The sequence below is a fragment of the Jaculus jaculus genome, unplaced genomic scaffold (assembly GCF_020740685.1).
Source record: "Jaculus jaculus isolate mJacJac1 unplaced genomic scaffold, mJacJac1.mat.Y.cur u25, whole genome shotgun sequence".
Taxonomy (NCBI): domain Eukaryota; kingdom Metazoa; phylum Chordata; class Mammalia; order Rodentia; family Dipodidae; genus Jaculus; species Jaculus jaculus.
In genome coordinates this window covers 5,733,744-5,747,034 of record NW_025423515.1, presented here as the reverse complement: position 1 = coordinate 5,747,034, position 13,291 = coordinate 5,733,744, and the positions used below count along the sequence as shown (strand labels likewise).

Genomic DNA, 13,291 nt, shown 5'->3' with positions numbered 1-13,291 from the left:
GAATGGACTTAACAGATATATACAGGACATTTCATCCAAAGGCTGCAGAATATACATTCTTTTCAGCAGCACATGGAACATTCTCTAAAATAGACCATATATTAGGACACAAAGCAAATCTTAACCAATTCAGGAAAATTGAAATAATTCCTTGCATTCTATCTGAACACAATGGAATTAAACTACAAATCCATAGCAAGAAAGGCTATAGAGCATACACAAAATCATGGAAACTAAACAATACAATACTAAATGATGAATGGGTCAATGAAGAAATCAAAAAGGAAATCAAAAAATTTATAGAGTCAAATGATAATGAGAACACAACATACCAAAATCTCTGGGACACAATGAAGGCAGTTGTAAGAGTTAAATTTATAGCCTTAAGTGCCTATATTAAGAAATTAAAAAGGTCGCAAGTAAACGACCTAATGCTTCACCTTAAAGCTTTGGAAAAAGAAGAACAAGGCAAACCAAAAATCAGTAGATGGGAAGAAATAATAAAGATTAGGGCAGAAATTAATGAAATAGAAACAAAAAGAACAATCCAAAGAATTAATGAAACAAAGAGTTGGTTCTTTGAAAGGATAAACAAGATTGATAAACTCTTAGCAAATCTGACCAAAAGAAAGAGAGAAGAGACACAAATTAATAAAATCAGAGATGAACAAGGTAACATTACAACAGATTCCAGAGAAATTCAAAAAATCATAGGGAAATACTATAAAAGCATATACTCCACAAAGTATGAAAATCTGAAAGGAATGGATGATTTCCTTGATCTATATGGCCTACCTAAATTAAATCAAAATGAGATTAATCACTTAAAAAAACCTATAACAAACATGGAGATCCGAAAGGTTATCAATAATCTCCCAACTGAAAAGAGCCCAGGCCCAGATGGATTCACTGCTGAATTTTACCAGACTTTTAAGGAAGAGCTAACACCATTGCTTCTTAAGCTTTTCCAGGAAATAGATAAAGAAGGAATTCTACCAAACTCCTTCTATGAGGCCAGCATCACCCTGATACCAAAACCAGGCAAAGATAGAATAAAGAAAGAAAATTACAGACCAATCTCCCTCATGAACATAGATGCAAAAATTCTCAACAAAATATTGGCAAACGGAATACAAGAATATATCAAAAAGATCATTCACCCAGACTAAGTAGGCTTTATCCCCGAGATACAGGGATGGTTCAACATACGCAAATCTATAAATGTAATACATTACATAAATGGGTTGAAGGACAAAAATCACATGATCATCTCATAAGACGCAGAGAAAGCATTTGACAAAATCCAACATCCCTTCATGATAAAAGTCCTACAGAGACTGGGAATAGAAGGAACATATCTCAATATAATAAAGGCTAATTATTACATGCCTACAGCCAACATATTACTAGATGGGGAAAAACTGGAAGCTTTTCCACTAAAATCAGGAACAAGACAAGGGTGTCCACTGTCCCCACTTTTATTTAATATAGTTTTGGAAGTCTTAGCCATAGCAATAAGGCAAGAGACACGCATAAAAGGGATACAAATTGGAAAGGAAGAGATCAAGTTATCATTATTTACAGATGACGTGATTCTATATAAAGGACCCTAAAGACTCTACTAGCAAGCTGTTAGAGCTGATCAAAACCTACAGCAATATAGCAGGATACAAAATAAATACACAGAAATCAGTAGCCTTCATATATTCTAACAACAAACACACAGAGGATGAAATCAGAGAATCACTCCCATTCACAATTGCATCAAAAAAAAAAAATAAAGTACCTTGGAATAAACCTAACCAAGGAATTAAAGAATCTCTACAATGAGATCTTTAAAACACTCAAGCGAGAAATTGCAGAAGACACTAGAAAGTGGAGAAACATCCCTTGTTCCTGGATTGGAAGAATCAATATTGTGAAAATGGCAATCTTACCTAAAGCAATCTACACATTTAATGCAATCCCTATCAAAATTCCAAAGGCTTTCTTCATGGAAATAGAAAAAACAATCCAAAAATTCATTTGAAATCACAAAAAACCTCGAATATCTAAAATAATACTGAGCAACAAAAATGAGGCTGATGGCATCACCATACCTGATTTTAACCTATACTACAGAGCCATAGTAACAAAAACAGCATGGTACTGGCACAAAAACAGACATGTAGATCAGCGGAACAGAACAGAGGACCCAGATGTAAGCCCAAGTAGCTATAGCCACATGATATTCGATAAAAATGCCAAAATACTCATTGGAGAAGAGACAGCCTCTTCAGCAAATGGTGTTTTGAAAACTGGATATATATCTGCAGAAGGATGAAAATAGATTCTTCTCTCTCGCCATGCACAAGAATTAAGTCCAAATGGATTAAAGACCTTAACATCAGACCTAAAACTCTGAAATTGCTAGAGGAAAAAGTAGGGGAAACCCTTGAACATATTGGTCTTGGCAAAGACTTTCTGAATACAACCCCAATTGCTCAGGCAATAAAACCACAGATTAATCACTGGGACCTCATGAAATTACAAAGATTTTGCACTGCAAAGGACACAGTGAAAAAAGCAAAGAGGCAACCTACAGAATGGGAAAAAATCTTCGCCACCTATATATCTGATAGAGGATTAATATCTAGGATATACAAAGAACTCCAAAAGTTAAATAATAAGGAATCAAACAAGCCAATCAAAAAATGGGCTATGTAGCTAAATAGAGAGTTCTCAAAGGAAGAAATGCGAATGGCATATAAGCATCTAAAAAAATGTTCTACGTCACTAATCATCAGGGAAATGCAGATTAAAACTATATTGAGATTCCATCTCACTCTGCCAGGGTCTCATGCATCTACAGGGCAAGCCGGTTTGTTCATTTGGTCCAGATGGGTTAATTTTTGCTGCAGGTGTCAACTCTGAAACGGTCAAACTTTATGACCTTCGTTCTTTTGATAAGGGACCATTTGCAACCTTTAAGATGCAGTATGACCTGACGTGTGAGTGGACAGGACTTAAGTTTAGCAATGATGGCAAGCTCATACTCATCTCCACCAATGGCAGCTTCATCCGTCTCATTGATGCATTTAAAGGAGTGGTCATGCACACATTTGGGGGTTATGCTAACAGCAAAGCCGTCACACTGGAGGTCTCATTTACTCTAGACTCTCAATTTATTATGATTGGTTCAGAAGATGGCAAAATCCATGTCTGGAATGGGGAGAGTGGTATCAAAGTAGCTGTACTGGATGGTAAACACACGGGTCCCATCACCTGTTTGCAGTTCAACCCCAAGTTCATGACCTTTGCCAGCGCATGTTCCAACATGGCCTTCTGGTTGCCCACCATTGATGACTGACCCTAATGCGTGGCTGTTTCTGTACTGTGATGGTTGCCAGCAGGAAAAACTCAGAGGGGATTGAAATGATGATGGGATTGGATCACTTGACTGGGCTGAGAACTTCCTTTCACATGGCCTTCCCATGGACGTGCTGCACATCTGCTCAGAAGAACATGACTTTGCTGAGCTTCTTCAGAAGGATTCCTGGGGCTGCAGATTCAGTTGGGATTCAGCCTTTCCAGCTGTCACTGCACCAGGTTCCTTCAAGGGGGTGACTAGACTCACAATTAAGTTATGGTGTGGCTTTCAAGGCTCCTTCAATTTTGAATGTATTTGCTGCTGGAGAGCCAGTGAAGCCACCAATTCTGCATATCCTTCTCTCGCCCTCCCCCCCCCCCACATAATGCTTGGGAAGCCACAGTTCTGGTTTTGAGATGCTAGGGCAGTTCAGTGCCCCTTGCCCTCACCCTGCATGTCTTGTTACTCAGTCTCCCTGTGTAATTGTGGCATTATCCCACAATCATCATGTTTCTTAGGTGCCAAACATTTACAGAAAAAAAGTCTTCATATGCATTGGGGTCAGAAAGGGACAGATACACGGGACTTTGCTTGTGAGGAAGCTTTACCATTAGTCCTGTAAGGGTGTGTGATTTGGGCAAATCTTAAGCTCTGATGTTGGGTAGCAAAAGGCCCAAGAGCCTAAAAAGGGAGGGAAGGGGGTTAGTGGGTAAGTTCCAAGAGCTGAAAGGCTAGAAGCCTGGTGTGATCCCCCAACATCAAGACAAACCCACAGTGTTTGCAGGGGGAGGGTGTGCCTACCAAGCTTGGTTTATTCAAAAGCAAGGTAGGAGTCTATTTTTGTACCTTAGTCGCATCACGTTTTCCTGTGGGTCAGTATTGTGGAATGAGTTTTGAGTTTACACTAATGCCTTCCTTCCCTGCCCACAACAAATTGTGTACATAGTCTGCAGATGGCACCCCTCTTTCCCAGCTCTCCCCCAAGAGCTGGTATTAGGCCTGTGTTATATGTTATATTTAGCCTTTTTATATATGACCCTTGATTTCTGTTGTACTTTAGCACAGTGTGCATGTCCACTTAAATATATTGTGCAGGCATACACATATCTTTGTGTATGCATATCTGTCATCTGTAGTTTCTTGGGAGGACAGCTGAAGGAAGGGAATCCTGCAGCCCAGGGAAAAACGTCTTTGCTAATAGTGTTTGCTGCAAGTGTTAAGTCTTCGCTGTTAACCTTTTCCTTTCAGGAGACTAAGTGAAGCAAAGCTTCTAGTGTTTGCTGTTTCCATGGCAGCTATGTGAGGGTCTTAGGATGAGTCCTGTGTGTTCCTCGAGCATACTTGGGGCCCTTTCTACAGTATTGGTCTCTCTCTTGCCTGATGATGCTCTGTCTGCACCTGTGTATGTGTGACAGTCACTTTTGCATGGCTTCTGTGCCTAGCTTGTGGCATTTGGAGGCAGGGTGCTGGAACCAGTGTTTTCCCTTTGTCTGAAGCTTCTTTGCCAATTACATGTCACTGCCCACTTACCTGTGATACCTGCTTTCTGGCTGTTTTTCTTACTTTCTCTTGAGAGGAAGGGGCTCTTGCTAGGCCCAGGTTGGGAAGAGCTGCAGCTGACCCCTGAACTTTCCTTCCTCTGCATGGCCGCCTTAGAGCAGAATGAGTGGTGTGTTATTTCACAAGTTCCCACCCAAACATTTATGTAAGCAACACTCCCTGCAGATCCAGAAATCGAGGCCCATCAAGGCTGTGACTCTCCCAAGAGTACAAAGCTGCTGGTGGGTAAATCAAACCATCACTGTTTCTGTTCAGCTGCAAACTTAGGCTGTGAATCACAAGCACTTTCGTTTATTCAAACTGAAAGGGCAAGGATTGAAATCTGCAAGTGGTGCCACACCACCCGTTTGTTGTTCCGTCTTCCCATATGGCTGCCCTTTCAAACCCAATGGCCTGAGCTGTTACCGCCCACTTTCAGCACCTAAGATCCATGCTAGGAGTAACTGGTCAGGAAAATGCTTGGCTCTGTGGATTAACAAGAAAACCTGCATAATCCGTAACTAGAGAGCGGCTTGCCTGGCAACAGGAAAATCTGAGTTCATCTGTGCCCAAAGCTTGAGACACCATGCTCTTTAAAAACTGCCTCACAGCCTTTACCTGTGGGCCCTGTGGCAGCAGAGCTGACTCCTGAATTGGGAAGAAATGGAACATATGCAGCTGGAAGTGACGTGCTGTGCGACCACTGAGGTAGGAAGGAGGGAGAAGACGGCTGGCACTGCAGGGGTTTGTTGATCAGGAAGAGCCTCTCACCTGAAGAACTGGCCAAAGCCGCTGCTTTTCTGTGTGACACCTGACTGCACTGCTCAACCACCAGCCAGTAAGGTATTTTTAAGAAGTTATTCCCTGTTGTATAATCAATAATTATTGCTTGTTAAGGAAAATTTGGGAATTTTACAAAGAACCAGTTTGCCATCCAAATGGTACCACTGCTACTCTTTTGATGTTAAATGTTCCTGTAGACATTTCTGTGCATAGAATTTTGGTGTGTTTACATAGTTGTTATTCAACTGTATATAAATTTTATGTCACTTTTGTACTTAACATATAAACATTTTTGTCCATGTTAAAAAAAAAGGGGGGGCTATGGAGCTAAATAGAGAGTTCTCAAAGGAAGAAATACGAATGGCATATAAGCATCTAAAAAAATGTTCTACGTCACTAATCATCAGGGAAATGCAGATTAAAACTATATTGAGATTCCATCTCACTCCTGTCAGATTGGCCACCATCATGAAAAATGATCATAAATGTTGGCGGGGATGTGGAAGAAAAGGAACCCTTCTACACTGCTGGTGGGAATGCAATCTGGTCCAGCCATTGTGGAAAACAGTGTGGAGGTTCCTAAAACAGCTAAACATCGATCTACCATATGACTCAGCTATAACACTCCTAGGCATATATCCAAAGGACTCATCTCATTTCCTTAGAAGTACATGCTCAACCATGTGTATTGCTGCTCAATTTATAATAGCTGGGAAATGGAACCAGCCTAGATGTCCCTCAACAGATGAGTGGATAATGAAGATTTATACAATACATTTATACAATGGAGTTCTACTCAGCGGTAAAGAAAAATGAAGTTATGAAATTTGCAGAAAAATGGATAGATCTGGAAAGTATTATACTAAGTGAGGTAACCCAGGCCCAGAAAGCCAAGCGCCACATGTTCTCTCTCATATGTGGATCCTAGCTACAGATGATTGAGCTTCTGCGTGAGAATGAAAATACTTAGTAGCAGAGGCCACTAAGGTAAAAAGGAGACATAATGGGTAGAGAAAGGAAGGGAGGAGGATACTTAATAGACTGATATTGTATATATGTAATTACAATGATTGTAATGGGGAGGTAATATGATGGAGAATGGAATTTCAAATGGGAAAGTGTGGGGGTGGGGAGGGAGGGAATTACCATGGGATATATTTTATAATCATGGAAAATGTTAATAAAAATTTAAAATTAATTAATTAATTAATTAAAAAAATGTACTAGAGCTGGGCGTGGTAGTGCATTCCTTTAATCCCAGCACTCACGAGGCAGAGCTAGGAGGATTGCAGTGATTTCGGGGCCACCCTGAAACTTCATAGTGAATTCCAAGTTAGCCTGGACCAGAGTGAGACCCTATCTCGAAAAACAAAACAAAAAACAAAACAAACAAAAAAAAAAACCATTGTTATAAGAAATTAATTCATATCTGCATTCTTGTTCCAGTAATCTGACCTATAAGAAGAACTGTACATTTTGCTCACATAAAAGAACCTTAGTAGTGAACCTTGGGGATTCAAACTGAGCTTTGCTAAATGTAGCCTCCCCCACACAACCAAGGAAGTAGTACATCAAATCCTTTATACATGACATTTGCACTGTATTTTTATACAAGAAATATCAACCTTATTTCTAAGCATCAGAGTGTGCATACTTTTAGTTATAAAATTCATGTGTGCCACAGGATTCAACATCAAGCCCATGAATTATGAATATACAACAAATGGAAAGTGCACTGTGCAAATAACTATACTGTGTAATATTAATCAGTACATTTTGGAATATTAAGTGTCTGATATATTCAGTATGGAAAAGCCATACTGGTAGAAAAAGAAAAAAAAAAAAAACTTTAATTCATGAGGTAAATAACTTACCCAGTTTTCTGTGTGTCATTACCATCTGAATCATCCTGAAATTTTGTGGCAAGCTTATAGTTTAATGTATGATCACTACACTGAAATGCAATTTGACTTCTACATATTTTCCTATTTATTATATGTGAAGTAAACAATAGTAAGAAAAAAATGACACAATGAAATTTGTAGAAAAATGGTCAAACTGAACAGATCATTCTTAGTGAATTCACACAATCACAGAAAGACAACCATCGTATGGTCAATCTCATCTGCAGCTCCTAATCTGGATCATCCTGAGTTGCTAGCATACCTGAATGGCATCTTGAGGCTTGGACAATAGGTAGGTCAGGGTGTGGGGCAAGCAGAAGGGCTGGAGGGACGGACACAAAACTGCAAATAAATTGGACTGGTACCATAGAATCCTACATCCTGGAAGTTAGACTAAAAAGTGGAACTCTGGGGATGGAGAGATGGTTAAGTGGTTAAAGCATTTGCCTGCAAAGCCAAAGGGTCTCAGTTCAATTCTCCAGGACTACGTAAGTCAGATGCACGAGGGGGCGCAGGCTCCTGGAGTTCATTTACAGTGGTGAAATGCCCTGGTGTTCCCATTCTCTTCCTCTCTCTCTCAAATAAATAAATTTTTTTTTAAGTACAACCCTCAAGAGTACCTTAGAGGAAGCAATTGAAGTGAAGGGCTCTGGAGAGGTGAGATGGAGCCTAACCATAAATTTCTCCTGATTTTCTTTCTTCTCTTTTTGCTTTTTCTTTTCCCTTTTTGGCAATGCAGGTCAACCTCACAAAGATTCTGGGTCATGCATTATGGGGGCAGCAATTAGTTATGGGGGAGAGGCAATGTCTCCATAAAATATGTCCCAAGTTGTGGCTCTAACAATCTTTCCATCTCCTCTTCTGCAAAATTTCCTGAGCCATGTTGGGTGGGTTTTATGTCTACTTTAGTGATAGGGTCTTAGGAGCCTCTGAATCTCTGGTTTGATGGATGTTGAATGTCCTCAGAGTCTATCTCCTTCAACCAATGTCAAGATCCCATTGGCATATAAGTGAGTCTACACCCTTTAAATTCTTTCTAAATTAATAATGGTTATACCATTTAACCAATGCTATCTTCACTCTCTCTGCTTCTCTTTTTTACATAGGAGCAGGATCTGAGGAGATAAGCAACCCAGTACACTTCACCACAGAGGAATTGGGAAAATGAATAAGAGTGCTGTTTTCTCAGTGAACCTGGTGAAGGAGATAGACTCAGGGGAATGCACAGGCTGTTAGCTTTGATGTATATGAAACCTCACTACGTGGAGGGAAAAGTCCACAAGGAGACATATAGAACCAGTAACACCATAAATCTCAGAGTCATGACTGATTACTTGTCCAAAAAAATGTGAAATGGTTGCCTTTCTTTCCCCTCCTGTATTTACAGTTAGCTATAGATGATATGTAGGATATCTCTAAGAGAAGAAACCTTTCTAATTTCAAATTGCCAGCGATTACAATACAGCACTGGTTTAAGGTTAAATTCCTGTGTCTGAAAGTACAAGTATCAAGGACTGAATACTGTTTTGAGAAACAATGAATCACTTTTTCTGTAGAAAAAAAAGTAAGGAGATTCTGAAGCCACCAATCAGTGGGGTGAGAGGGAAATGATGTAACAAAGACTTCACACACAAAGCCAATGTCTCATACATTAGACCCTCAAGAGACAGATACATCAGAGCCCTGAGCAAGGTCCCTGTTTCACAGGCTGTCTGAGTTTGGCTTCCTGTTTCTCCACCTGATTACTTCTGCCTCCACATCACCATAATGACCAAACCAGTTTAGAGGAGAACAAACCCAGCACCAATTTCCAGAATGGGGAAGGTGGGTTGAGAATGGGCACTCATCCTGCACAAGGCATGTGCCTCTTTGCCCTATAAGGAAGACCACACCTACTTACTTCTATCCTGGTGAACACTACATGTTCAGTTCTAATTTCTTAGATTTTATTGCCAACTCCAGAGTAGAAGCCCAGAACCAGCCTCTCATGATGTCCTCACTATGAAAAAATGAAGTGATGGTTGTGTGTGTCTTTGGCCCTCTATCCACTGGCTCTCTTCTTTCTCCTGTCCAGTGGCTGGGAAGCCACACTATGCATGTAAGTTTCATGTAAACCCTAAGGTGCCCTGCCTCGTGCCTCATATTTGGGCTGTGTGCTTCAGGCCATGTTGTTGGCTATATCACAGAAAACATCCCTGTTCAGGGAGGTTTGATGTGTGCCATTTCAGGAAGTTGAATAAGTCTCACACATCCACATATCAAATGAGGGGTCAAAGGAGATGGTTAAAGGTACTTCCTTGCAAGCACCACAGTTCCAGTTCAATTCCCCACCATCCACATAAAGGCACATGCACACAGCATAACAACTTCAAGGCAGTCAGAAGTGGAGACAGGAGAACCCAGAAGCTTGCAGGTCAGTGAACATGGTGCACATGAAGCAGAAAAAGAAAAAAAAAAAGCATACCTAATAAAATAAGTGAAACCTTGTGTCCAGCAAAGCAGAAGTGGTCCGCAGACCTCCACATGTACTCTGTGGTGTGCACGTGCCCACACATACACAAGATATTTGAATCACATCACTTCTCTCTTTAATGCCGTCTTCTTCTAAATTCCTATATACACCCTAAGTATCACATTAACTAACCAATCTGAAGGTCTCACCCAAATAACAGGCAAGGCATCTCTGTGCCTGGAATACCTTGTTATTCCTTTCAATCAAGTACCTAACTTATTCTTCCCTTCATGAAGTGTCAGCCATTCCCCGACACCACCCTGCCCCTCCCAAACTGTCATCTCTTCACAGGTCTAGTGACTTCTCTAACATTCTCTATCTGCCTTGCACCATGTGTGCCTTAGGTAGACACCTTTCCCCATATCAGAGTGAGCTTATTAAACTTAGGACATCCCTGATTTTCTGAATCACTCTCAGTATTGCTGAATATCCATTTCTCACACCCCAAAAGCTTTTAAAATTTTGAGTTAAAGCCAGAGACTAGTAAAAGGCAGACTTTTCCTTCTAGCATTTACTACCTAACACTGTTGGTTTTTACTTTCTGTCCATATACCCAAGAAAATGAAGGCAATGACTCTAAGCACATCACACTGAGATCAGAAAATCAGCATGGAGAGGTAAAGACATTAGAGGGTGGCACACCTGAGCTGGCTTTGGGCTGTGACCAGGGGTCCTCGCACTGCCACCAGGGAACTCACACGGACCCTCTAACACACCTGACCCTCCTACCTGAAGTTCGGAGGTCTGACTTGCAAGGAAATCACCATGGGAGCCTCGACCACCACCACCACCACGACCATCTCACATAGAGACCCAGGAAACTGAACTCTGCAGCTACCTCCTTGAAATTTGCGCCTCCACGCAGTGCTCTGGCCGAGCTGCAGCGCTGTGACATCACGGGCTGTTCCACTTGCCCTGGGTATGGGAGCGGGGGTGGAGCCTAGCTGAGGGGGCTTGCAGAAGTGAGTTGGATGCAGCTGTACTGAAGCAGGGAATTTGCAGCTCACAGGGATCTTTCGTCCCACCTACCCATAGAGCAGACGCAGGATTCCTGGGACCTGAGGAGGCCTCATGGGACAAGGTGACTCCTGCCTACTGTGTGTGCCTGACAACACTATGGTCAACCCACAGGGACTGACTGCACTCAGGCCTGAGTTCTGCAGCCCTGCCATGCTTCCCCTGCTCTTCCTTCCATTCTTCTCCCCTTTCTCATCTTCCATTTCCCCCTTTTTTCCCTCCCTTCCTTCCTTTTCTCTCTCTCTCACCCTCCTTCCTTCCATTCCTTTCGCCATTCTTCCCTGTTTCCCTCACTCACTCCTTTCTTTCCTTCTTTTATTCTTTTCCCTTTCCCCCTCATTTCCCTTCCTTCTCCTCCTTTCCCCCCTTTTCCTTCCTGCCTTCATTCCTTCCCTCTCCTTTCCTTTTTGATCTTGAGCTTTGAGACAGAGTCTGCATATAGTCCAGACTTGCAGTCAACCCTTGTCCTTCCTACTTCTACCTCCCACGCAGATTACAACAGGGCACCGCGCCCAGGATTTTGGGAAGGAAGACGCTGTGCGCCGGTGTGGTCTGGGCGGATGGATTCACGTTCCAGGGAGGTGCTCTGCAGTGGGTGTGGGTCCCGGCCAGCCCACCCCGGGTTCCTCCAGCGCCTCCCGGTCCCCGCGGCCCCTCGCGGTCCTCCCACCTGCCGAGGGGCGCTCTCGCACAGGCCCACCGTGGCCTCCCCCGCCATCCCGCAGCTCGGTCTCAGGAACAGGAGCTCCGCGTCCTCCGCTGCTCACCGTCCGCCTTTCACGTCACGGTTTCTGGGCGCTTTCCCGGCCGCAGACACGCCCCTGCCGCCGCCACCGCCCGCCGAGCCGCTGGGGAGAAGGTCGGAGAAGGAAGCGCCTCCGCCTTTCTAACCTCACACGTCCAAGGAGGCACTGGTTCCGCCGTGACGTCACGGGAGGTTCCAAAGCCCACGCCGCGGGGGGGGGGCCGGAGCCGTCCACCGGTCAGGGGGGGCGCGGCTGGCGGAAGAGGGGGCAGCTGGACTGGAGCAGGGACTCTGCAGATAATGGAGCGTGTGCGCCCCCAAACACTCAGAGGGCAGAGGCAGCGGCTCCTGAGACCCGAGGTGCAGTTGTGTACTGACCGACCAGCAGCCTCCACCAACCCAAGGACTAAGAATGTCTTCTGATAGCATCGGAAGCCCATGATGGAGACATCACTGCTTTGCTAAAACCCGCCTACCTGATGGCCAACCAGCATGTTTGAAAAGCGCCTTCATTTATGTAACAATAAAAGCTTTATGAATCAGGCGTGGTGGCACATGCCTTTAATCCCAACAAGCAGGAGGCAAATGTAGGAGGATCACCGTGAGTTCAAGGCCAGCCTGAAACTACAGAGTGGATTCCAGATCAGCCTGGGCTAGAGGAAGACCCTAACTCAAAAAAAAAAAAAAAAAAAAACCTTCATGAAACTTTTAACACATTTGAACATGGAATTTAGGGTAACCTACATCTGTGTTCCTGGACCATGGTCACTCATGTTTGGCCCAAGACTAAAATATCTCTAATCTCCTGTGAAGTGAGAGCTGTGTCTTTTACATAGACACTGGGGTGCAGCTGTGCAGAAAAAGGGACATTGCAGCTCACAGAGCCTATGCCCAGACAGCAGATGCAAGAGGTCCTGGTACCTAGGATGCACCTATAATAAGGCAGAAGCTTTGCAGCTCACAGAGCTGCCCCCCCCCCCCAGTTACCCAGAGAAAAAGTGTGGGGACACCTGAGGCCTGAGGAGGCCTGGTGTGATGGTGTGACTCCTGGAGCCAGAAGATCCCAAAAGGCCCAATGTGTGTACCTGACAGCGCTGGGGTCAGCCTACAGAGATTGACCGTGCTCAAACCAGGATTTTGCAGACCTGCCCTCTTTCCCTTGTCCCTTCCTTCCTTCCTTCCTTCCTTCCTTCCTTCCTTCCTTCCTTCCTTCCTTCCTTCCTTCCTTCCTTCCTTCCACCTTGTTTCCATTCTTCTCTCTTTAACCCCTCTTTTTTCTCCCACTATTTCTTTTATCCCTTACTTCCTTCTTCCTTTTTCTACTTCTAGCCATCCTTCCCCTTACTTTCCCCCTTCTTTTTCACACATAATCATACCTCTTATCACCTTCTCCTCCTTATTTTCTCCCTTTCTTCCTTTTCTTTTCCTCCCTTCCCAACTCT

General features: G+C 43.2%; 1 protein-coding gene across 1 annotated transcript in view; it reads left to right on the top strand.

Annotated features, from left to right (window-relative positions):
• LOC123457520 (WD repeat-containing protein 82-like) overlaps window positions 1-3,686 on the top strand; it is a 31,831-nt gene extending 28,145 nt beyond the window's left edge. The window contains exon 2 of the mRNA XM_045141402.1: window positions 2,834-3,686. Coding sequence (XP_044997337.1) covers window positions 2,834-3,349 — 516 coding nt within the window. The 3' untranslated portion in view covers window positions 3,350-3,686. The remainder of the gene's footprint in view (window positions 1-2,833) is intronic.
• The last annotated feature ends 9,605 nt before the right edge of the window (window positions 3,687-13,291 follow it).